A 25,212-nucleotide genomic window follows, 5' to 3' on the forward strand; every position below is an offset into this window, starting at 1 on the left:
GTAATGTTGGGAAGCTCATTAGTCAATCTGGTATTCAGTTGAGTTTCGGAGCAGCAAAGAAATTGATGGGGTTTCTGCTTGCAACCAGCAGCTGCTCAGCACAGTGACGTGGTGTGGAGGGTCTCTGTCCGAAAACACAGCGCTTGTGTGATGTGCCTGACCTAATTCTTCCCACACAATCTCTATGGCTGGGTGTTAAAAGTCACGCTTGGTTTTAATAATCTGGCAAAGCTGAGCTGACTGTAACCGGCTCCCACTGTGTCAGGCCAAATTTGGCTTTTGCCCGGATGCTTTTAATTCAGTGCAAATTCATGTTTATTTCAGACAGTTTTTCCATGGCAGCGCATTCGCTCTTGATGGCTTCAATTCATGATCTATCTGTCAGTTTGATTTTTGTGATTCTTGAATCTGTAAATAAAAAATAAATAAATAAAGTACTGTTATGGAATCGGATGGTAATATGATGGTATTTTTAATATAAAACATGTGCTTTATGATTGTCATAATCATATGCCATGGGGCATGGTACTTCATGGTACTTTAAAGGTACTACCATATTACATGTCCATGATATTCCTGTGGCATTTTACTTTTAGTGTTGCTAGTTCAACTACTTACAAAAACATACTTACTTTGATGGTACCATGGTACAGTGATGGTATCAAATAGTAATATCATGATACTAAATGATTACCTTTTACCATGGTATTGATATTACCATTAATCATGGTTCTACCATGTTACATGTCCAAGTAACCATTGTATTTCCATGTCACTTTTTTATGTAGCCAGCAACCTCTTACAAAAAAGTACATCTTTCAAAAAAAAAATCATGGTGCTGTATGATTGCCATATTTATATACCATGCAGTTTATATTACATATATAAAACATGATATTAACATCATGGTACCATATCCCAAAAACCATAGTACTTTTTGTGAGACACACCCTGTCCATTCAGTAATTTTACATTGCCATGCTAAATGTTCCCAAATCTGTTCTTCCCACACGTACCACCATGCACATCCCCGCATCTCTTTTTTGTGTTTTTGCAGTTGGTGCATTGAACCAAATTTAATAAATTACCCCTCTGGTGACATGAGTGACAGCTATTGTTGGATTGCCATGGCAACAGGTGTTGCTTATTGTTCCAGGTGTGTTGCATTATTTATCGCTTGTGCTTATTTTCATGAGCATCATCGCTCGTTGGCGCAGAATTTAACTGACAGCTCTGATAACTGCCTCTGTTTCATTAAATGTAAATGACACATAAGACTGATTTGACTTCAGTCTAGTGGCTTTTTTTACTCCTCATAGTGCAGTGTAGTTATCAGTTGTGTGTAAATAGAACCTCTACAGACATTCTTAAAAATAAAACAAGTTATTGACTTAGTGTTTTTAGCTTTTCAGAGTTAACATGTTTGTAGAATATAAAAGCAGTGTTTCCCCATATGCATTTTGCAGCGGTGCTGCGCCACTGCTGAATTATGAGCACTGCTGTTGGGATTTCACATGGTTCATTTAATATTCTTGACACAACATAACGCTTGCCAGCCCCAGTCAGCTGTGCGCTTTGTATACTCCAAAAGAGACCCCACCACATGCATGCACTTACTTACAGTGATGTCACCGCATAACAACACGTGTCAAACTTGCTTCATATTTCCAGTGGCCCGCAAGCTCATTTCTGAAACGTAGGATGGCAGGGGATCGCAACATTTCACTGAACAATCAGCGCTTCCCTCGTGAATACAGATATGCCTTCCCCTGTCATCTGTATGTTTTGGAGCGCATTTTGCTGGCTTCAAAAGCGGAATGAAGCGGTGCTACACAGGTCAATTATCAACACGGCTTAATCATAGCAGCACGAGGGCAGAGCAGGTGCCGTAATTTTTAAATGCGCTTGTGAACCAGTGAGATGTGCAGCGGGGATCACGAAACCCGGGACAGAATTGTCTGTTGCAAAACTCGTCTCGATGATGAAACTAGTTTAAAACAAACAGCCCCCAAATTCTAAACAGCACTGACAAAGAAAACATAAGTTAGAAGGCTTTTCAGTTCACAGATCGCAACGCTTACAAAAATGTATCATGTATTTACTGTAGTAACACTAACTGTAATTAGGAGTCTGATGAAAGGAATCTGTAAAGAAGATCCAACTTAGTCACACTGTCAGAATATTTAAATTTATCCATATAAAAATTAGGTGTTCATTTTTTCCACAGATGTTACTGTTGGTAATGTCATAATTTTCATCTGCATCCCAACCTCAAAATCAATGCTGTACTGTCAAATGTGCATTTCAATGCACATGACGTAATATTATTTGCATGGGTGCTACCAAAGCAGGTGCTGGTGCCTCATTTTCGACGGGCCCTTTGAGGGCACAAAAAAACTGTGATGTTGCCCAGGCTTAAACTGAGTTTGACACCCCTGTTTTTAATCTATTCTTCGACCAACATGCGTTAATACGGGCCCGATGTTGCGGGCTTGTGGACCCGTGAACAACAGCACCACTGCTGAAAAAATCTTAGGGGAAACACTGAAAAGGATTGAGTGTTCGGTGATCTAATGCTGCAAAGTGTTTCGTCTTTTCACACATTTTGCTCTCAGTGAAATACTAATTACTATGTAGAAAAATGTCACTAAACATATTAGTGATTAGCATTAGAATATTGATTCAGTATTGTGAGTTAAACCGTGGTAAATCAACAAACTTTGAATATAAATAATTTTAGCAAAGTCAGACATAATTGCAATACCACCAGAAAAGCAGAACTGTATGCATAAAAGCACAAACTTAGGAAGTACAGAACGTTAGTTAGAGATTTGCTGAATAGGAACAGGGATAATATAGGGTGGTGTTTTGGATTTAGAGATTTATGTCTATTTGCCACTTTGGTTCCTCATAATTTGTCTAAAAGTTCATTTTATGGCCTTGGATCACTGAACCCATTAATAGGCTTTTATGTTCAATGTGCAAACAGATATTTAACCATACTTGACACGCTCTGTTAGGCCTAATGACTGCAGTATCAGTCGCTGTTTTTTTGATGACCTCAGTGTTTACAATATTTGTGATTCTCATTGATGTTCAATGACAGAAAAGAGAATGCAAGCTAATCATTTCTTCTAATATTTCTCCCCCCTTAGGACCCTGCGGGTATATTTGAGCTGGTGGAGCTTGTGGGAAATGGGACATACGGACAAGTATATAAGGTAAGTAGTGTTTAATGTTTTTACCATAGTTTTCTGACAAAATTTCATATTCATAGCACCACTAATTAGTTTAGTAACTATTACAATTTGGACAAACCCATAACCCTAAATATTAAAATTTGGTGGGCACCATTTAAAAGTCTAAAAGGCTTACATTACATTAAGAACCCGAGCCATATCTAGGGACCGAATATTATTCAGACTTGGGGGTTGAGGGCCCCGGACAATGTTACCAGTTGTCCCCCCTGACCATGGTGTTATGATATTTTGTGTAACTGTTGTTACTATGGTAAATTTTACTAAGGGATATGATTTGTGTCTGATGACTGGTTACGACCAGTTCAGTCCATATTTCATACAGATAGTTCAGAGGTGTTTTGTGTTTCCCTCAACTATTTCTGTGTTTTCACCTGGTGAAATGTTTCCTCTCCCTCTATTGAGAGATTTGCACTTACCTGTTAGTCCCTCAGCAGAGTTCTTGCATTATATGTGTGGTATGTTCCTGCATGTCAAGACTCATGTGTTTTCTTACTCTTCTTGCCACTTCTCTGAAAGATCCTTCACCCCTTCCTTTACACTCTAAATATTACATACATATTATATCTGTGTCAACACTAATTGCCATATATCATATATATATTGTATGTAGTTTGCAAACAACTTTAAGGATAATATAAGTTTTATGTTGCTGACAGTGATTGGTGGCTTTTATTTAGTTTGGCATGCTTTGAGCAGATTGGCACACTTAAATAGTTGCTCCAAAACACAATCTGAGGTTCATTTTTTTGTTTCTTGGTTTGAAGATGAGCAGGCACACTCCTTTGTTTTACTGAAATGCAAGTAAAAACACAAATGATGTGATGATGTGGTCTCCCATCCTGGCCAAACCCCTTTAAAACCAGCAAGCAAACTAGAACTGGCTGGTTTAAATGTTTTTATTTTATTTTTATTTATTTATTTATTTATTTATTATTTTTGCCCAGCAGGGATACCATACAATCTAAGGTCAGAAATTTCAAAATGAACCAAAATATTTCTCATCAAATTCTTCCAATAAAACATAAATAAGAACTCCTGAGCTATGAAAAAGCAATATCTAATAATTTCTTCTGCGCTTCATCCACAGTGATCAGACCACTGATTCTGGTCTTATTGATCAATTGCCAAGAGGAGAATTGTATTGATCTGTTACCTGGGTGTTTTTAATGAAGATATCACTTATCAAAGTGTCTGATCTGATTCTTAGATCTCAAGCATTGATGTAGGAGCAGTTAAAATGATAGTTCACCCAATAAAGAAAATTGTGTCATCATTTACTCACCCTTATGTTGTTCCAAACTCATACAAAGCAGATTTTAGGCAGAATAACATCCTCTGTCACAAGTCTCTTTTGTTATAAGGGGAAAAAAAATCAGTGAACATTCTCTGTAATATCTTCTTAGTTGTTCCACAGAAGAAAGAAAATCATATGGGTTTAGAACAACATGATGGTGAGTGAATGATTTTTTTTTTTTTTGGTGAACTAACCCTTTTAACAAGTTTTAACCTTTAAGTCAGTCTCAACACCTGTCACAACGCAACACATTTATTGGAATATACATATTATTGGACACATGAAAGCAAATGAAAGAGGATGTGGTTGCAATATATGCATCTTTTTTAGATCAGTCAGGCAGAAGCGAAAGTTTGCAGAGGTTATTGGGGTTTGACATTGAGTGCAGTCTGTGAGTGCAGTAAGCATACTGAGAAAACCAGTAGGAGGTGTGTGTATATGATGTGTTGCCCACTTCTGAAGCTGTATGGAGGGGTCCGATTTTATCAGGTGCTAAACTGCCTAAGGCTCACTTTGACGGAAGGTCATTCATTTATTTATTTATTTATTTATTTTAACAGAAAATTTGATAGATTTTTTTACAGCACAAGATTAACTCGGTTAATTGAATGTGCACCCGTTATGTGTAGTTAGCGAAAGTGAAAAGGCATGAACATACAGAAAAAAGATCATGTGAGACAGTGGAATTCGCAAATTTGTGATTGTTACAAGTTTACAAGGAGGGGAAAGGAGGAAGCGGGAGATGGCGAAATCCAACTCGAAAGGTAATTTTATTTTTCCAACTCAAAACTCGCTTTTCAGCAGAATTTAAATAAACACGCTCTCAGGGTGTGTGTGCAGCTCTCTCTCTGGCATCTGGCTCGCTCTTAAATCCTTCTCCAACTCTCTCTGCAAGGACAAGCAGCTTGTGGCAGCGGGGGCGTGGTCGAGCATCCGTCCAGAGAGAGAGAAAGCGGTAAGGGCGCTTGCACCTGAGCTAGATTATGTGTAATACCTGTCTCTAATTCTGGTGAGCATGGGGAGAGCGGCATATAAGCAGCCACACCACCAGCAGAGAGTGAGAGAGTCTGGCACAAGGAAGGCCACGGTGCTCCTGAAGCTGCTACGTTTAATCTGTTATGTTTGTGAAGCTGATGTGTTTAAGTTACTAGTGCCTGTGAAACTAAAGAGTTTGCGAAGTTGTAAAGCATTGAAGTGGCCGATTAAAAGTCCTACCTGAGCCTGGAAAAAGCTGCTTCCCTGTGTTCTCCTTCCCTTATGTTTGTGCGCTGTTACACAGCTGTTAGAGATAATCAATAACAGGTGATGATCCTTACCGTTCTCATCTCCCGATCTCACTCTCCATTCACAAGCCGGCATTCAACCACGCCCCCACCTCCACAGTGATGTTCTGAAAATCCTGTAAAGATGTCCTGTAAAGGTAAAGGGCTCCAAACGGAATTGCAATATTAAGAAGAAAATGTGAGTGGTCCTTGCCTGTGCAAAATACCTATTTTATCATCCGATAAGCAATTATCGCAAGTCTGATCACTTGAAGTAATAACGCACCTCTTCTCAATAAGCCACACGATTTGAGGTATCATTCATGTCTTTAGCATAAATGGTGAAGGATGACTTATGTGTCGAAGTTTAATGAAAATTACGCCACCCCTGTCAATATTAATACTTGGAAGACAACATACGAATGGATTGCATATGGCTGCATATTCAGCAGGAATAGGGGAATGTATTTTAACAGTCTGTGATGTTTCTGTACCGGATTTGTGTGGGCTAATCAGTCCAGATATATATTAAAAAGAAAAGCATATAAAACAGACTTGCTCGTTTGTGTGTGGGAGTTTTTCAAAAGCACATAACACAGGCGCATGCTCCTGACATCTTTTATAATTCCAAGATTATTTAGAACAGCATGAGTAGTTTCTGAACAAAATTAGACATTTCTACTATAGATGTTTTTGTGGTGGCATTGGTGAAGCTTCATTTAGGTCACAACCAGTCATGATTGGCTGACGCTTAGCGTGAATAAAAGTACAGAGGCATAGAAATTATGAATCATGGTTTTTATGCAGTGATGAATAGTTTTTCTGTAATGAAAGAAAGGATAGAGAAAAAGGTCACAGGCTCCCTTGATTGTTTTGACTCATGAAATGTGCCTGCTCTTTTGAATCAGACTGTTGATTTGATTCGCCTCAGTATGTGAATTCTTTGGTTTCTTATTCATGTTTGTTCTCTTGTTAATACAAAATCAAACATAATAAAAATCAATTGTTAGCAGTCATTTATGTATCCATACAAAACTTTGAAATGGAATTCTAATTTTCTATTTATGCAGGTTCAGTGAAATGCATTTGCAGGGTGTGTCAGTTCAGGCAACAAATAGCAATTGTTTTGGGGATCAAGCTCTGAATTCATGAAACGTTGTACCTCTTAAAGAAGAGCTCTATATAAAAAATAAACAATGAATGTTTTATAAAATAGTTTTGTAAGGTGGGTTTTCACTACAGTGGTTCAGCTGAAGAAATGTTAACAGTATGATGGAATAAAACTGTGCATTTCTTGTCTATTACCACCTTCTACTACTACCAACATGGGAGAGCATTGTTTAGAACCGTACTTATTGTAATGAAATTTGTATCACTTAAACGTTTAATTGTAATGTAGTGCACACAGTAAAATTAAACTACAAATTAGATTAAAAAGAAAATGTTTAATATCAGTCTTAAAAATGTTACATCAGGTGGTTACAATTTAGTGGAAATAGTTACAAATTAAATGTATGAAATACAGTATGTATATGAAACCAGTATGCATACTACCTGAGTGAAAAAGAATGAAAGAAAGAGGGAGAGGAAAAATAGCAGACAGAGAGAGATGCCATTGAGATCTGGAAGATTGGCCCAAGAGCAGAGCCCATAGAGAAGAGCCAGAGCAAAAGTTACAATCCTGTTTGATACTTTCTTTGACCATGTGACCACAACCATGGCTAAAACATTTAAACTGACCAATCAGCAGACCACACTGTAACCCCCGCTGTACTGGAGTTGTGAACATTTGCAACCCCCTAATATACAAACAGCCCATAGGCTGATGGTTCAATAACAGTACCCTCTGGAATGCAAGAGATCTGTTTTCATAAGGAAATGGGGGTTGTAACACAGAAATTATTTATTTCATTTTCAACCCTACAGTTTGTTTTATAAATCCAGTTTTTCATAAGTGTTTATCAGAAGATGAAAATTTAGAAGTTAGAAAAAAATAATCTGAAATGTATCAAAAAATGGAAGAATGTTCCATTTTCTGGATGCTAATGCCTTTGTGTGGTGTATATATATATATATATATATATATATATATATTTATTTAAATATATATATATATATATATATATATATATATATATATATATATATATATATATATATATATATATATAAATTTCACCTATGTTAAAGAGCAATGCACATGGGTAACTAAAAAATGCCAAATACTACAAAAAAGGTTACCTCAAGCAAAGTTTCAGGGCGTTTTCACACGTGGCTCATTTAGAGCATTTGTTTCGGAACCTGGTGTGTTTTCTCTCTTAGTTCGGGTTTGTTTGGGCATATATGAACACGGCAACCGCACTCGTATCTGCACTATAACAATCTGTCCAAGACACCCTGGAGCGGTTCGCTTGAGGTTAGAATGCAATCCGACCCAAAGGAAACGAACCAACCAACCTTTATACCTATGATAATCGTGAGCACACCTCATGGATCTTTGGAGGAGAAATCTGAAGCTCAGCACCTCACTGTAATTCATTATAAAAAAACATGGATTTAGCCTTCCATTAAATATTGGAAACCTTTTGCTGACTAGATTATATAGTTTTCCCCATTTAACGAAAGTAATTTTTGTACCGTCGCTTCTTTTTGTTGGATAGTGGCAGAACAGAAACGGGTAGAATGGCATTAGCAACTATTTTATTTTATTTTAACCATTTTTAGTTGGCTTCACTCTTTCTGCGTGCGTGCGTGCGTGCGTGCGTGCGTGCGTGCGATGAGAGAGCTCTGTGACCGTGAGAACAGGAACTTTTCAATGCCGAAATAACACAAATGCAACTAATGACCAGTACTGGGTAGTAACGGATTACAAAATAGAGTACTTATAATTGGATTACATTACATTTATAATGTGAAAATTGTTACATAATTCTTTTTTTTTTTTTTTTCCCTTTTTCCTCCCCAATTTGGAATACCCAATTCCCAATGCACTCTAAGTCCTCGTGGTGGCGTAGTGACTCGCCTCAATCTGGGTGGCAGAGGACGAATCTCAGTTGCCTCCACGTCTGAGACAGTCAACCCGCGCATCTTATCACGTGGCATGTTGAGCGCGTTACCGCAGAGACATAGTGTGTGTGGAGGCTTCACACCATCCACTGCGGCATTCACACACAACTCGCCACGCGCCCCACCAAAAGCGAACCACATTATAGCGACCACGAGGAGGTTACCCCATGTGACTCTAACCTCACTAGCAACCAGGCCAATATGGTTGCTTAGGAGACCTGGCTGGAGTCGCTCAGCACACCCTGGGATTCGAACTCTCGAACTACAGGGGTGGTAGTCAGCGTCTTTACTCACTGAGCTACCCAGGCCCACATGATTGTATTCTTGATTACATCACCAATCAACCAAATGCTATAACTAGTACTTAATTTACTAATTATGCTCCTAAATTTGAAAAGAGCAGTCTGAGTGGTCTGTATTTTAAATATTTTATGTAACATTTAGCCATGTGTGCATGTACTGTAGCTACTAAAATTGATATTGTACACTGCATTGAAAGTGCTAAATACAGTCCACAAATGCACACAGGGCATTTGATTTCTGTTTTAAAGTTAGTTTCTAAATTAATTCACAAATAAATGCCAAACTGTTTGCTTTTACATTAAATTAATGTATTTCAAACAAGCCCCCGTCCACCTGTCCATAATTCTAGACACTTTTCAGTGAAAAAACATGTTGCAAACAAACATTTCAGAGGTGTTGGTCACATGCTTTATTTGTTTGTTTTGTACTATGCAAACGCACTTTGGTCCATGCTTCAGGGTGGCACAAAAAAGCTCCTGTCTTAGATTATGGCCACATCTTCTCATGAATAATTATGAGGAGGTACAAATTACATCTCTACATCATATCTAGAGACAATCTCCTATTATTGATTTCAAAGCTGGATAATAAAAAGTCCAATCCCTATTCCTAATTTCCTAATTAAATACAATTATTTTTAAAATATAAGCATATGATCTTAAGTAACATACATTTTTATGACCCTTTAAGCACCTTTTTTTTTTTTTAACTCAGCATCTGACAAATAGCAAGTTTCCATTTGATTTTATGTTTACTAATGTTTAATGAAAGCGGTGTTAATTGGTACTTAAAACATTTGAAATAAATAATTACATTTTCATCAAAATATGAACTAAGTAATCTAAAAGTAAGCAGATTACCTAAAAAGTGTAATCTAAATGATTATGCTATGGATTACAATTTTAATTGTGAAATTTGTAATCAGTACCCGATTACATTTCAGAAGTAATCTACCCAGCACTGCTAATGACGAATAAAAAATAACAATGATGAAAAATAAAAAATTTACAACTCATATCCATCCAAATGAAGGATATGATGCATTCTGATGCATTCTGAACCATGCGGCAGCGTTTTGCATAACTGTGACCTAAACAATACTCAAAAATGTGTACCGGTAAAAAGTATTTTTTCTTGTGTATCCGTTTTTGAGCTAAATCCCGGAACAGCACACAAACAGACCAATGACGGGACAGTTCACTCACATGTGACTTTTATTAACACAGTTTTGGTCCGTTTTGAAATGTTGCCTTGTGAAAGCGATCTGAACCAAGGAGAAAATTCAACATTGTAACAATTTAAGCCCCTATTTTGGAACAAATCAAACGAGCTACAGGTCTGAAAATGGCCTCAGGTTTCTGTCAGTATAGCATTATTTACCAAATCAACAGCATCTTTTCCATGTTAATCAGAGTTTTTGTCCTAACCACCCGTGACACATGACGAGCGACAGGGCTTTCTATTTTTGGAATAGTTTCTATTACTGCAACGTAGTGCCAGGCAGCTCAGTCAACAAATGTGTCTAAAATTATTCTTATTACAGTATTTTAAAGCCGACATCTCACTAGCCGGTTCACAACAGCTTGAGTTTGTCCGAGGGTGTCACACACCTTCCGAATGTTGTTCTCGCCACTTCCCTGTTACGTGGAGATTGGTAAAATAACAACAGGAGTAAAGCGTGAACACAATCGTAACAGACTGAATAAGGATGCGATTCATAAAGTAATTTTGCTCTGTTTATGTGTATTTATTCCCTCGGGGTTTGCTGAGGAAAGCGAATGCCCATACTGAGCTTCAGTGAGAAAATGAGTTGCATTCAATAAACAGACTGTTTCGTCTGTGATTGTTCTGTTTTCTACATTTTATTGTCAATTATCCTCATTTTAGTGTAGAATATTGTGGCGTCGCATCTGGTGTGGACAGACTGATTGCGTGTCGCTGGAATCTTATCGTGTCGCGCCTGGTTAGGATGAGGTGTTACTCTTATTGACGGAGCTCTTTGATCTCATAAGCCTACTGGTCTCCTGCATTGTTGCAGGGTGGTTTAATTAGTCTAATGGTCATAGGTTATGGCTTTGCCTGCTGGCCTCCATGAACAGGTCAGCATTTGAGACTTGACACTTATGGCACTTTTGCACTGCACGTTACGGTTCGACTCAACTTGACTCGCTTTACTTTTCTGAGCTTTATTTTCCACTGCAGTTTAGTGCCATCTCAACGTGGGTGGGATTGTAGGCTGATCGTCATAGTTGCGCCGCCTCTACTGCCGTGACATCATCTTAAACGCGACACAAAACAAACTAGCAACAACAACTCAAGAACATTACTGACCATAAACAATAGCACGACTGCTAGCTGTTAGCTACTAGCTCATTGTGCTGCATAAAGCAGTTGTTGCATGATGATTTTACACAAGTGTAACAGTTAAATTGGCCTGGTTGTTTTAGAAGCAAACTTTCCAGTAGCTGGTCAACTAAATAAAGTGAAGCTTTCAAGCAGAATATGGCAGACGTACCATCAACAGGGCACTCTCCTTCCCATTGCTCGCCGGTCTATTGCCATAGATAGCGTCCATTTGGTCGAACCACTTCCACTTTCTTCTGTTTGAACCACTCTGACTGTTGTGGTCCTTCATGGTTCTGTAGTCACTTAAGTTTTTTTTAACTTTTTCCCTACACTGTTGGTAGGTCCGGTGGTAGCCATGTGCGGCCAACAGCTGAGACACTTCCTGAAAGACTTTTTCGTTTCACGTCGCCCCATCCGGCTCTCGTTGGATCCTCTCCTCCGCTATAAACGAGAAGAACGTCTATACCTCGTTTATTGACCATGGCGTGGTTTTGCGCACAGCCATTTCTTTTCACAATTCGAAAGTCGCGTGAACAAATGATACCGCTATCACTGTTGCTAACTTTAAAACTAGCGGGTTGATGTCCCGTGTCGCAAATCCAGTGACGATTCTCTCTGACCAGTCTGTGATCAGCAGGGTTTTGACATCACATTTAGTATTGGCTCAGCTCACTTGGAACCTCAACCGAGGTGGTACTAAAAAAGTACCAGGTACTATCCACTGTGGAAAACCCCAAAAAAGCGAGCAGAGTCGAGTCAAGCCGTACCGTGCAGTGGAAAAGCCCCATTATATTGGTCTAAATGCATTGCAGGTAGACTAATCAATAAAGTAAATGCAGCATTCTGATTTGCTCTCTACATCTTTACAGAGAATCCCACGCAGCTCTTCCCTGGTGGAAAAAAGCGGGTGACCAGCACATGTTGTGTTTTGGAAGCTGGTGCTGGTGTCCCCAACAGGCTTCTTTAAGGGATAGTACATCCAAAAATGAAAATTCTGTCTTCATTTACTCTTCTTCATGTTTTTCCAAACTCATGACTTTTTTTTTTAACTGGAAATGTTTAGCAGAATGACAAAAGGATTCAATGAAAGTGAATTGTGACTGAGGCCACATCCACACTTATGTTTTCATTTGAAAACTCATCTTTTTCCCCCATGTTTTGGCCTTCCGCTCACATTGAGACGACTTTTTTGAAAGCGAAAACGGAGCTTTTCAGAAAAGTGGATACAGTTTGAAAATGCCATCTTCGCATTGTAGTGTGGACAGGGAAAACGGAGGTATCTGAAAACTATGACATATTTGTTGGGGCAGTCATGTGATCCATTTAACCCAAAACAATCAAGATGGTAGCTCATGTTGTAGCGACGTTGTTGTGCCTGCTATTCACTTCGATAGCGTTGTTAAAGATAATGATACTTTGAAGGAATGCAATGTGTAGGTTGTTCAAATGCGATGGGAAGTTTACTCTGAATTGCTGTCCAGCGACGGAACACGAGGATGGCTGCGTTTCAGATTCAGATTTTTTGCATAACAGTAAGGGGATTTAAGCATTTTCATACGTTTTAGTGTGGATGAGCAACTTTTGGAAAATGCTTGAAAACGGCAGTGTGGAAGGAGTGTTTCGAGAACAAAAATGCCATTTTGAAATAATCGGTGTATCATTCGTTAATTTCATATTCAATTAGGAATTTAAAATCGGAAAAACAAAAAACAACTTATTTCATTATTCATTTACAAATCCAATATTAAAAAACAAATAATGACTTGTTTTTTGTAATTTCGATTTAATGCTCAAGTTAAAAACAGGAAATTGGAAAAATAGCCAAGGGACACTGTGCGTTTTGATTATTTGATTTCACTAATATATGACTAATATTTGATTCTCACGTATGGGTGGACATGAAACGCCCCTTTCTTCTGATTGGTCAACCTGCACCGTCGTCTTCCTCAATACTGTGAGACAGAATAAAAGTTCTCTGCTGTTTAATTGTTCAGATGAATTAGTCTCACATTTATTGCATCTGAGCTATCTCTCTCATCAAATAGAACCCTACACAAACCTGCTGTCTCACTTGTCGTAAATCAGTTTATCTACTGGGAATGTACTACAAACTTTGGAATGTGAAATAAAATTTTGGTGAATTTTAGTTTTGTTTCTCACAAATAATCTAATACTGTACTCATTATTGGACTTACTGTAAACATGTCATCTGTAGTATGTCAGTCTATCCACTGGGAAATTACTACAACCTTTGGAATGTGAAATAACATTTTGGTGAATTAATATTTATTTATTTATTTTAAATAATCTAATAGCCTACTGTATTCATATTATTGGACTTACTGTTAAAAAATCTCACTTGTTGTAGCTCAGTCTATGAACTGACAACCTACTACAACATTTGGAATATAAAAGTGTACTTTTAATGTTTTATGCTTAACTTGCACGTCAACTGAATGAGCGATTGGATGCCTTTGTTTAATAGTGAGTGGAAGTTTCAGATGTTCCCTTAAGTACGCTAAGCAATGAAAGCGCATTGGAGCATTTTCAGTCATTATTGAGTGTGTGTGTGTGTGTCACTCTTATCAACTGCTTCACATAGCAATGATTGTCCTAATGCTGAATCGCATGAAGACGAAACCCTGCTTTCAGTGAACATTTTATGGTTATGTGTAGGCACAGTGTCAGACTATTTGATGAGAAAGATAGCTCAGCTGCAATAAATGTGGTGAGTTTTGGAGAATAAATGGTAAAGAATTTCAAATTAACTCGAATTCATCTGAACAGTTAAACAGCAGAGAACTTTTATTCTGTCTCACAGCATTGAGGAAGATGATGGTACAGGTTGACCAATCAGAAGAAAGGGGCGTTTCAGGTCCACCCATACGTGTGAATCAAATAGTCAAGCCATATATTAGTGAAATCAAATAATCAAAACGCACAGTGTCCCGTGGCTATTTTTCCAATTTCCTTTTATTTAACTTGAGCATTAAATTGAAATTACAAAAAACAAGTCATTATTTGTTTTTAATATTGGTTTTGTAAATGAATAATAAAATAAGTCATTTTTTGTTTTTCCGATTTTGAATTCTTAATTGAATATGAAATGAACAAATGATACATGGATTTGAAATGTATCTGCATTAATGTAGCCTGAGGCTTTTTTTCTGCCTAACATATCCTTTTATCTTCCACATACGTAAGAAATTCTAGAAAGATCATGCTGGTTGACCATTTTCACCATCAAGATATAGCAGTCTTGGTCCACTAGTTATACCAGCACCAGACCAGCATTAACCAGTCTTGACCAGCTTGGAAATTCATGCTGTTCTAAGCAAGTCTATTCAGTGGAGTCTCTATGATGGGGCAGCATCTTGGGAGATTCAGAAAGCCATTAAAAATGTGCCCGTGTTAGGAGGAAATAGATTCTGGGTCAGGATGTGCCACGTTGAAACCGCTCATCTCCCACTCACATGACACTCCCTTTGAGAGAAATATGCTATGAAGTAGAAATAAGAAAGCAAAGACACTTTTATGCAAGACTGAGAGTAAGATTTCTCTTCACAACAAGCACTTTCAACAAGTTTTAGTTGTACTATTCCTCTTATTTGGGGTTAGGGATTTAAACAACCCTGAGACATGAATGGTATCTCAAATCGTGTGATATGTTGAGGAGAAGTGTGTTATTACATTACTAAGAAAACAGTATTAGGATTTTGCCTGACAGACAATGAACCAGGAAAAATGACAAAAACTTGCATATCAATGACCAGAACATCATAGAAACTTAGGGATGGGCTACTTTTACTTGGGCCAGTAAGCAACCACCTGGTAGCTGACCAGGACTCCCTGGCAACCACTCAGAAAAGGGTGAAAATATCAGGGAATTTTAAAATGTGGATTTTCTGGCCTTGAATACTTATGGAAATTAGCTAAATCTTAATATGTCATATAAAAATCAAGAATATTCCTAAAGTGAATATACATTTATCATGTTATACGATGCTCTTAAACATTTCATTGGCTAGAAACTCATCTTGGTGAGTGCGGTCTCTATAAATAAATTTGAAAAATCCTTATCCAAGCGACCATGAAAAATCATGGAAAGTCATTGGTGAAAAGGTATGGGAACCCTGACCCTAACAACGCACTAAAAAAAAAAACACTCAAAACACAGAAGGAACTGCAAAGCAGTGCCCTGGCAAGGATTCACAACACCCTAGCATCATGGTGGCAAGTTTTGCATGAGCAAGCACCACTCATCATTTTAATCAGAAAATGTAAATCTAGCTATAGTGATAGACTTCAGTTATAAAAAATGAGGCATTTTTTCAACTGAAGTCTGTCTTGCCCTCCGCCAAGTCTCCTCACTTTTCAGCCATGCATCGGCAGTTAAATACAGAGCTTTACAGTTAAATTGGGAAGCTTCAACAATGAGGCTCTAAATAAAACACCAACTTCCTGCATTCCATAAGTGACTGCAGGGCATGTGGTCTGTTGAAGAGCTGTTCTCTGAATGGAAGATGAGTGAGGAGTTTCTGACCCTCAAAGCTCTCTCAGAGACCGAGTGGATAGGGAGGGTCACACTAGGTCACATGTCTCTGGAACAAGAGAAGCTGTCTGTACGAGAGTGTGAAAACCATCAACCTCCTCCACCTTCCAGGCCTGTTGCTAGGCTACGGAGAGGAAGTGGTGCCTTTTTTCGCACTGGCACCCCTGCGTCTACCATTAAATGTTACAAACATACACCAGTCTCGCAGTGATAAATGACTTCCTGATTGCACAATAATAGCTGTTCCGTTTTCATGGCTTGTATGTAGCAGAATGTATACTGAATATCATTACCTTTGTTGGATTAGTTCCCTACCCTCTGGGAGATAATGTTTTGGTGCTTACGTTTGGGTAGAGTGTCGAGTATAGCCAGTAACGGCTGTGCTGATGAAATACCACAGCAATGTCTAGCTGACAGCATTTTGTGGCTACAGTTACAATGCACTAATACTGCAAGCTCTCAGATAGGCTTTTACAGTCATTGCAGACATAATGCAAACAGATCCTTACAAAGCGTTTTAGCTGGCAGTCTAGATTAGAGGGAAAACTCTTTCTGAAAGGGCTCTGTGACCACACAGCGTGCTTTTCTGTCAAGCATCTGCTAGCGTGCGCAACCAATTCTCACATAGGCTACAAATAAATCTGCAGACAGTTAGGAATGATTATGATAGTCTTTTTAAAGCATAACATGCTACTATGGCTCTGTTGATTTGTTTTATTGTGTAATAGCATGCAGTTTTAGGCTGTGTTCGGAATGGTATACTACTCGTACTACTTTTGCAGGAAGTGTATGCATAGTATATCGTAATAATATACTACCATATTAATACTATTTTTACAGCATGCATTTTGTATAGTGTGTACAGTATGCTAATTCTCTGTATGCATATGTTACCCAAATTACCTTCAGCAATAGAGTGCAACAGTGCCCGCCCACTTATTCAGCTGTCTGGGATCCGGAGGTATTTTTTCCCATTCATTTTTCCTATAGACTTTACATAAAATCCTTCATAAATAGTTGTAAGCCTTGAACCAAACCAACCAGCTCCAAGGTAAATCACAACATCATTAACTTTGTTTTAAGGCAAAAAAGTATTTTCAAAATTGGACAAAAATACAAAGGTACAAGACTGTGTACTTACCGTCTTTACTGAGGGCACGGACTGCAGTCCCATGAAGCATCGTGAATGATGCCATTGAATAAAAAATGATGGGAAAATATACAGTCATTGATTTCTTTTTTTTTTTTTATATACATTTTTTTTTTATCCCCTTTTCTCCCAAATATGGAATTGCCAATTCCCACTACTTAGTAGGTCCTCGTGGTGGCGCGGTTACTCACCTCAATCCGGGTGGCGGAGGACAAGTCTCCTTATTACGTGGCTCGTTGTGCATGACACCGCAGAGACTCCCAGCATGTGGAGGTGTATGCTACTCTCTGCAATCCACACACAACTTACCACGCGCCCCATTGAGAGCGAGAACCACTAATCATGACCACGAGGAGGTTACCCCATGTGACTCTACCCTCCCTAGCAACCGGGCCAATTTGGTTGCTTAGGAGACCTGGCTGGAGTCACTCAGCACACCCTGGATCCGAACTCTCGAACTCCAGGGGTGGTAGTCAGTGTCTTTACTCACTGAGCAACCCAGGCCCCCTCAAACACAATTTTTAAACAATAAAGTTGAAATAACACAGATGGATGGCTTCAGCAGAACCATATACCATAGATGAACAACCTTCAAGCTCAAGGTAGGTCTGTCTTTACAGATTTATAAGTTATCGTTGAAAATCAATTAGTCTATGGAAAAATTTATGGGACTTTTACTTCCGGAACCAGACTGTTGCGCTCTGTTAACAAAATGTTCATATTACCATACTCCTGGAATAGCATACTATCATACTACTCATATTGATTTTGCAGTCTTCATTATGTATTGTGTGTGTAAAATATGCAAATTCTCTGTATGCATGAGATACCCAGATTACCTTCTAAATTTGGCAAAATGTGCATACTGCCATGCACCTGGAATGGCAAACAGCCATACTACTCATAGTATGCATTATGTATAGTGTTTAAAATACGGAAATTCTCTTTATGCATGAGATACCCAGATTTCCCACTACATTTGGCAAAATGTGCATGCTACCATACTCCTGGAATGGCATATTGCCATACTAAAATCAAATCGATCAAATCAAACCAAATCACTTTGTCACTCAACCATATACACAAGTGCAACAGTGGGTGAAAGTATCGCAGTATGCATTATATATACCCAGATTAACTACTACATTTGGCAAAATGTTCAGTGTACAGCAGAGTACACTACAGTATTCCACAATGCACCTTTTATTTGCAGTGTAATGACAAGCATCTAATGTGATTTTTATCCCTCTCTTGAATCTTAAGTAAAAAAAAAAAAAAGATGATTTTCTTCCCAAGATAACTGCATGCTACTGACTATTAAACATGCAGCTTAATGAGATAATGTGACAAGAATGTAGCATACTGTTGTTTAAAATGTTTATCGTTGCATATTGCATACTGTCTCACATACTGCTTTTTAAAAATAGTAGGCAGAATACAGTGTGAACATTCTGAACATAGCCTTTGTTAGGGTATGTTCTGTACATTTCCTTTTTCTGTATTTAGCTTTTTGTTTCTTATGCCAGTTAAGAACAATCACTTATACGTCAGAGCTCTAGAACTTTTTTGTTCATCTCTGACAAGATACCAGATGGTTTTTTAGTTAGTAGTGACTAGAAGCACTTTTCATCATAAGAGTAGAGATGAAGCTGTGGGGCATAAATCCATCAAACATGCTCTCATTCATCATCACATCTATAACTACGTTTCCATCCAAGGTTTTTTTTTTTTGCAACAAAAGGTGTAGCGCATCAAAACGTTTACCAGTATAGCTGACGGAAATGCAAATTATCGTGTCAGCATAAGTGTCACGAAAAACTGGTTCGGAAACACTTTTTGTCGAGAAAATTGCCATTAATGCAAAAAGGTAGTGTCGCATGACAGAATTTACCCCAATCGTTTGCCTGTGGTAATCATGACGACAAGGTATACATCCTTGAAAGCCAATTTATTGTACATGAAGCATTACTTGCACTGTTATAGATTGGTCTTAATGGTATTTTGCAGCATCAGATCCAATGCTGCAAACACATCTGCCTTATGACACAAATATCTTGTATCATGCACCTGTCATCGACAAGTGCACGGAGAACAAATTAATGGCCACTGTTTATGATTAATTTAATTGTGGTAGTCAGCCGTTTATTTATTAAAGTTGCTTTTCCACACCATTCAAAATAATAGATGGCAGTCATGGAATTAGCCCACAATATAAAAAATATATAATTTCTGTGCACAAAGATGTTTTAAATAAAAAAAATAAATACACAATACTAGGAGAACAGCATCAGTGTGCTTTTTCGGAACACTAACAGCCCAATTGTATAAAACTACTGTTTAGCTTACTTGTGAAAAAATGCCGGCAAAATTCCCTGTATTCAATTAAATAAATTACTAAACGAAAAAGCATTAAATAAAAAATACAAAAAATTACCAAATGAAAAAAATTATATTGTTAGCCCTGTAGACTTGCCTTTTCTTTACACAAACTTAAATTAGCCGTACCCTGTTCTGTAGATGGAAAAAAGTCGGCTGAATGACATTTTCTACACTTCAAGACTATAAACTATCAGAACCATTTGTCCAATGCTGAGTTCACTTTCAGAAAACGAGCTTTTGGACATTTAAACACTTAAATATTATAAATCTAACCCTCTTTACCTCTGATCGCATTTGCTGAGCTTCTTCAGAAAATGTAAATTGCATTATGATGCTAAAATTTCTTTTAGATGATAATCGAGTTCAGTTGGTCGTTAAAAGTTGCTGGACAAATATACGGGACATAATACAGTTGTGATAGCAATGCTTTACATTAGATGATTGTTCAAAATAGCCTACTGAATATCAGAAATGTATCATATGTAATCCCTGATATTACATCGCATCAATTTTTCTTTAACTGCTGTGCACAAAGCATATACACATCGATGGATGGTCCTTATACTAAGACCGAAAGTTTCCCCCACTACTTGGTGCAGGTTGCCAGCTTGAACAGGGCCAAGACGATTCGCTTTCGAGTCGGAACCGGTGGCAACATCAGGACCAATATTACAGTCCTATCAAAAGGGCAACTGCTCCCTTTTGATTGCAATCCCTCGTCTTCTGATTGCATTTATTTGTGAAATTAAAATGACAGTAAGCTGGCTAATTTCAATGAATTGTCTCAATACTCTCCCCATTTTACAAAGACTACGGAAAAAAAAAAAATGAGGGTCATCTGGGAGGTGAAAGGTACACGATTAGCGATATACACACATTTCTGTATGGAAACAGCTCAAGGGCAGATTTCTTTTGCGATATAGCAAACGTATGCGACAAAGTGTTTTTAAGCATGACGTCATCATGCACACCATTTTTATCTCTAAAAGGCCATTTGAATGGAAACAGGCAGAAGAGCGCAAATTTCGCAAACATTTTTTACGCATTTTCACTTTGTCGATAACAAAACAGTGTGAAAATTGGATGGAAACTAGGTTAATGATTCAGTAAAATGGAAGCATAATTAATTACTATCACTATCAATACTATTATTGCAATGATTTGCACACTGTCAGAAATGTATTCAAATTAGTCAACACATTTCTATCTAATCAGTTCCCAAGCTCCTCCCCTACACTGTTATAATTTGCCGTTTTGGATTGTTTTTCATACTACTGCATTAGGCTATGTAATTTTACATTATGAGCTTAATATCACTGCGCACGTGCACTAACCGCTAGGATACGGCTCTTATGAGCATTAAAGTTTAAAAAATATATATACTATACCATATATTGTCCATGTATATTTCATATAGCTGTGGATTTGTCAGGGCTTCTCCTCTCATTAATATTTTACAATGTTGGAAACGCTGTTAATGAGGACTAATGGGACTTGTATGAAGCTCTCTTCTTATGTCTTTCCCTCAGTTTCCCACCCTTTTCTCCACTAATTCCCTCTTTTTCTCTGTAACATCTCCTCTGCTCAGAATCACAGTGGTGGGAGTGTGTTGGGTGAGGAGATGAACTGTGTGTAATTCATTCTGAAGAACACACACTGGGTGATTTAGTCTTACAGATGAATGCACTTCCTGCTGCTTAGATCTACTTTGTGTCTTCTGCAATAGTCCTGAAACTTGGCTGCTGTGTCCGTCAGAAGTGTCATACCCATTCAAACAATTTTTGACCCAAGTGAAATTTGAATGCAACTTAAATAAAAATAAATAAATAATTATTGGGTCTTTGATAATAATTTTGTTCTTAATGATTATGTTTTGTGCTTTTTTTTCTTTGCTGTTTTAAAAAAAAAAAAAAAAAAAAAAAAAAAAATATATATATATATATATATATATAATGCTTTGCTTGCTAAACCTTTTTTTTGCTTTGCTTTTTTGTTTTGTTTTATTTATAAGTCTGTTTTTAATTAAGTTGAGTTCAGGGGAAGTGCAGCTTAACAGGTAAACATGAGGGAATAATGAGAGACCTGGGACTTAGGTTTCCATTTCCACATTCCTGCAGCAGTCCATCACTTCCTCTTGAACCAAGGAAAGGTCCAACTTGCGTAACGCTTTTGGAGTTTCATCCAATCCAAACAGAGTTGTCATATGGTAGCATTGTCACACACACACACACACACACGCATGCATGCATGCACGCATGCACACACTCAAATTGGTACAGCCAAGAGCCCAAAATCATTCACACAGCTTTTTGGGCCTGTTTCAGTAATTCTAGGAACTGTTTTTTCACTGCTTTTATATAATGATGGTACCTGATGGTACTTGATCTCATCGACACTACATGTTCAGAAATGCGAACAAGATTCATGTGATACACGTGAATGATGTTTTCTCTCTCCTCTGTCTCTCTGAAGGGACGTCATGTCAAAACGGGCCAGCTTGCTGCTATCAAGGTCATGGATGTCACAGGGGTAGGAGAGCAAGCAGACAAGATCATCTCAATTTCCTGTTTCTCTCTTGCTTACTTTCTCTTTTTCTGTCTCTGATGATTTCACTTTTACACTTTGCCTTTGTGTGTATGATCTCAGTCACACACACACACACACACACATAAAGTACACAAACATGCTGAGTCTCTCTCAGGAAACTGCCATTTGTTCCTGACAATTTCATGATTATGTTTAATCATTTCATTTAAATAGAACAATCGATTAAAATATTTAATGATGATTTTGTAGTTCATGCATTAATGCATTTAGTTATTGTGTAAAAATTATTGTGTAAGATTTGGGTCCGTCAATTTGTGTAAAATACACTTGTAGTGAAATATATGTGCATACATACAAAGACACAGTGCAAGGGTAGATTTATGCATGTTCATGCAGATACTACAGTATATTTCTTAGCCTGCATCAAAATGCACAGGAAACTCAATGCAAATATCAAATAAATAATTTTAAATAATATTAACTAACTTTCCCCACACTTTAACTATCCCTAATCTTACATATTTATCAAATATGTTTTTGCCTGTCTCAACAGTCCTCCTATGATCATCTCTTTTACATTTATACAAATTACAGTTTTATTCACAGGTGATATATCAAATTTGTTCATCTTAGATGATAATTGAATTTCACAAACAAAGATTGCAAATGACTTTAGTTTTATAAAATGTCCCATCTGGTTTTGATTTAAATTATAAATAAATTATCTGTTGAGACAGTCATCATTTACTGATAAACGGCAGCTCTGATAGGAGTCAGTTAAGTGTGTGTGTGTGTGTGTGTCTGTGTTAAACATGCACATCTGCAGTGCTGCACTTACAGAGGTTCTGGCCTGTTTAGGAATCAAACAGAACAGAATGAAACCTTTATAATTACGCTAACAGCAAAAAAAAAAAAAAAAAAAAATGCATGGTGTTAAATATTTTTAATTGCTTGTGTTAATTGCAACTTTGCATAAATTGCATATGCATAAATGGGTGATGAATTAGGACATGCAAATTGGCTGATGTTCCAATAAATACAAACATTTAAACTAAATATTGTTTTATCTAGGAGTTTGTTTTTGCAATATCAAATCGCACTATCAAATTTATCAAGTAATGTGACTAATGTGACTAAAGTATTCTGTTAATTATATATGTAGTATGTCATGGGCACACAAATAGTGCTTATTCCTGGATATGACATGCGTGTACACACCAACCAGGATACATAATATTTTCTGGCTCTGTCTTGAGTATTTTCTGTTTTATTTGACAGGATGAGGAGGAGGAGATCAAAGCTGAGATCAACATGCTGAAGAAATACTCCCACCATCGGAACATCGCCACCTACTATGGTGCCTTCATCAAGAAGAACCCGCCTGGCATGGATGACCAGCTTTGGGTCAGTCTTCAGCAGAAAGAATCAGGGTTATATTAGTGTATTAGTTTATTAGTGTGTGTTTTGTCACACTGACCATGTTTACATTCACTTTAGAAAATGGTTTATTCCGGGGGTAAAGCGGCGTTCTGAAACGTAAATGAGAACGCTGGTTTCCTTACACTGTTTAAGGGATTAAGAGAAAGCGGTTTAACACATCCAGGTTTATCCCAGAGAACGTGACTTAATGTGGTCATGTAAACACATAAGTGGAATTCTTACAGGTTTTTGAGGAGTGCGCATGTGCGTGAACAGACTGAATAACAAATGTTTTAGGATTGAGCCCAACAAAAGTCAATACAGCGGAAAGAATTCAGTATTTCTGGGGCTACAGTGGGAAAAAGAGATACACTATAAACTATACCCATTTATACACTCCAATGTAAAATATCGACAGTCCCTCTCGTTCGCGTATATTCGCAGAAGTACGTTGGGGGAATCCTGGAGTTTTACATGAGAGGGAAACCCGACTATTGCAGCAATTCCTCTGCAGGTCATGGTGCAAAGTGAAAAAAACAAAAAACAACAACTCTGGATTATCTGGAAATAAAGCAAAGCAACGGAGTATAAAATGGCAAAGTCTTCCTTGGATGCCATGTTGGTTATTTACACAATCGTTGCTGGGAAATTACGTTGCTGTGGAGAAAACTGCTTTCTGACCGAGCCACATGGATATGAGAGTAAAGAGTACACCGCTTATACAGTGCATGTAAACTGGAACACTGCTTTTTTGCAATAAGCTGCTTTCCTGGTGTCCATGTAAACATAGTCATTGTATCACATTTTGCAAACTGAAGCAATAATCAAATTAGTAGTGTTCAGAAGTCTGATTCATTTGAGTGATTTGGTTGGTTTGGTCAAAATCCTGAGTTAAATGCTGAGTTGTTCATTACAATGTTTTTTTACTCGGTTATGTAAATTATGGTTTTTCAGAGATTCCAGATTTTAGAATTCATTTTTAGTGTACAGTTGTCTCTTAAAGTTAAATACTGACACCCAAATTGAGATACTTGTTGTTTTCGTGCCAGATAAATACTGCTCTGATTGTAAAAAATAAATTACCTTTATGGATTTATACAAAAATTGAATATCCAAAGGCCTTAAATTTGCAGTTTCAAAGTAGCTTCTCCAATACTGGCAACATTTTCAAACAGTTGCTGATTTCTCACCTAAAAACTCAGTGCTCACACTCTGTACAGAGGTGCCAGAAGCTTGTTGTTTTCACCCCTGTGCATTGATTGTTGGCACAAGCCGGCAGCCTCATTTCCTCTGTGGTGAGCTCTGTCATTTTCTTTTCCCGGCAACACAAAAATATGTGACACACTCAAGACATTGCAGTTGTGCTGCCATTAACATAAATTCCAGAGTCTGTGGTCAGCACATCTGTCCTCAGACTCCATCGGGTGTCTCTGTGAGAAGGATTTCCCTAAGTGGAAAAACTATTTTGCCAACTCAGCAGTCGTGACTTAGGAACATCCCAGAGGCCAAACATGTTTAGACCTATCTGAGAGCTAGCTCATAAGAGGACTAAAAAACAATGGGTGCTTCACTTTAGAAATCACATCATGTTCTGCTCGTAAATTCCATTTTATTGGTCTTTATTTTGCCCATGG

At 37.7% G+C, this 25,212-nt stretch overlaps 1 protein-coding gene across 4 annotated transcripts in view; it reads left to right on the forward strand.

Moving 5' to 3' along the window:
- The window catches only part of LOC127431603 (TRAF2 and NCK-interacting protein kinase-like), a 92,645-nt gene that overhangs the window by 12,978 nt on the left and 54,455 nt on the right, over nucleotides 1-25,212 (forward strand). For all 4 annotated transcript variants that reach the window (XM_051682090.1, XM_051682092.1, XM_051682091.1 and 1 more), the window contains exons 2-4: nucleotides 3,156-3,221; nucleotides 22,085-22,141; nucleotides 23,438-23,563. In XM_051682090.1, coding sequence (XP_051538050.1) covers nucleotides 3,156-3,221; nucleotides 22,085-22,141; nucleotides 23,438-23,563 — 249 coding nt within the window. The remainder of the gene's footprint in view (nucleotides 1-3,155; nucleotides 3,222-22,084; nucleotides 22,142-23,437; nucleotides 23,564-25,212) is intronic.

This window comes from Myxocyprinus asiaticus, chromosome 41, assembly GCF_019703515.2.
Source record: "Myxocyprinus asiaticus isolate MX2 ecotype Aquarium Trade chromosome 41, UBuf_Myxa_2, whole genome shotgun sequence".
Taxonomy (NCBI): domain Eukaryota; kingdom Metazoa; phylum Chordata; class Actinopteri; order Cypriniformes; family Catostomidae; genus Myxocyprinus; species Myxocyprinus asiaticus.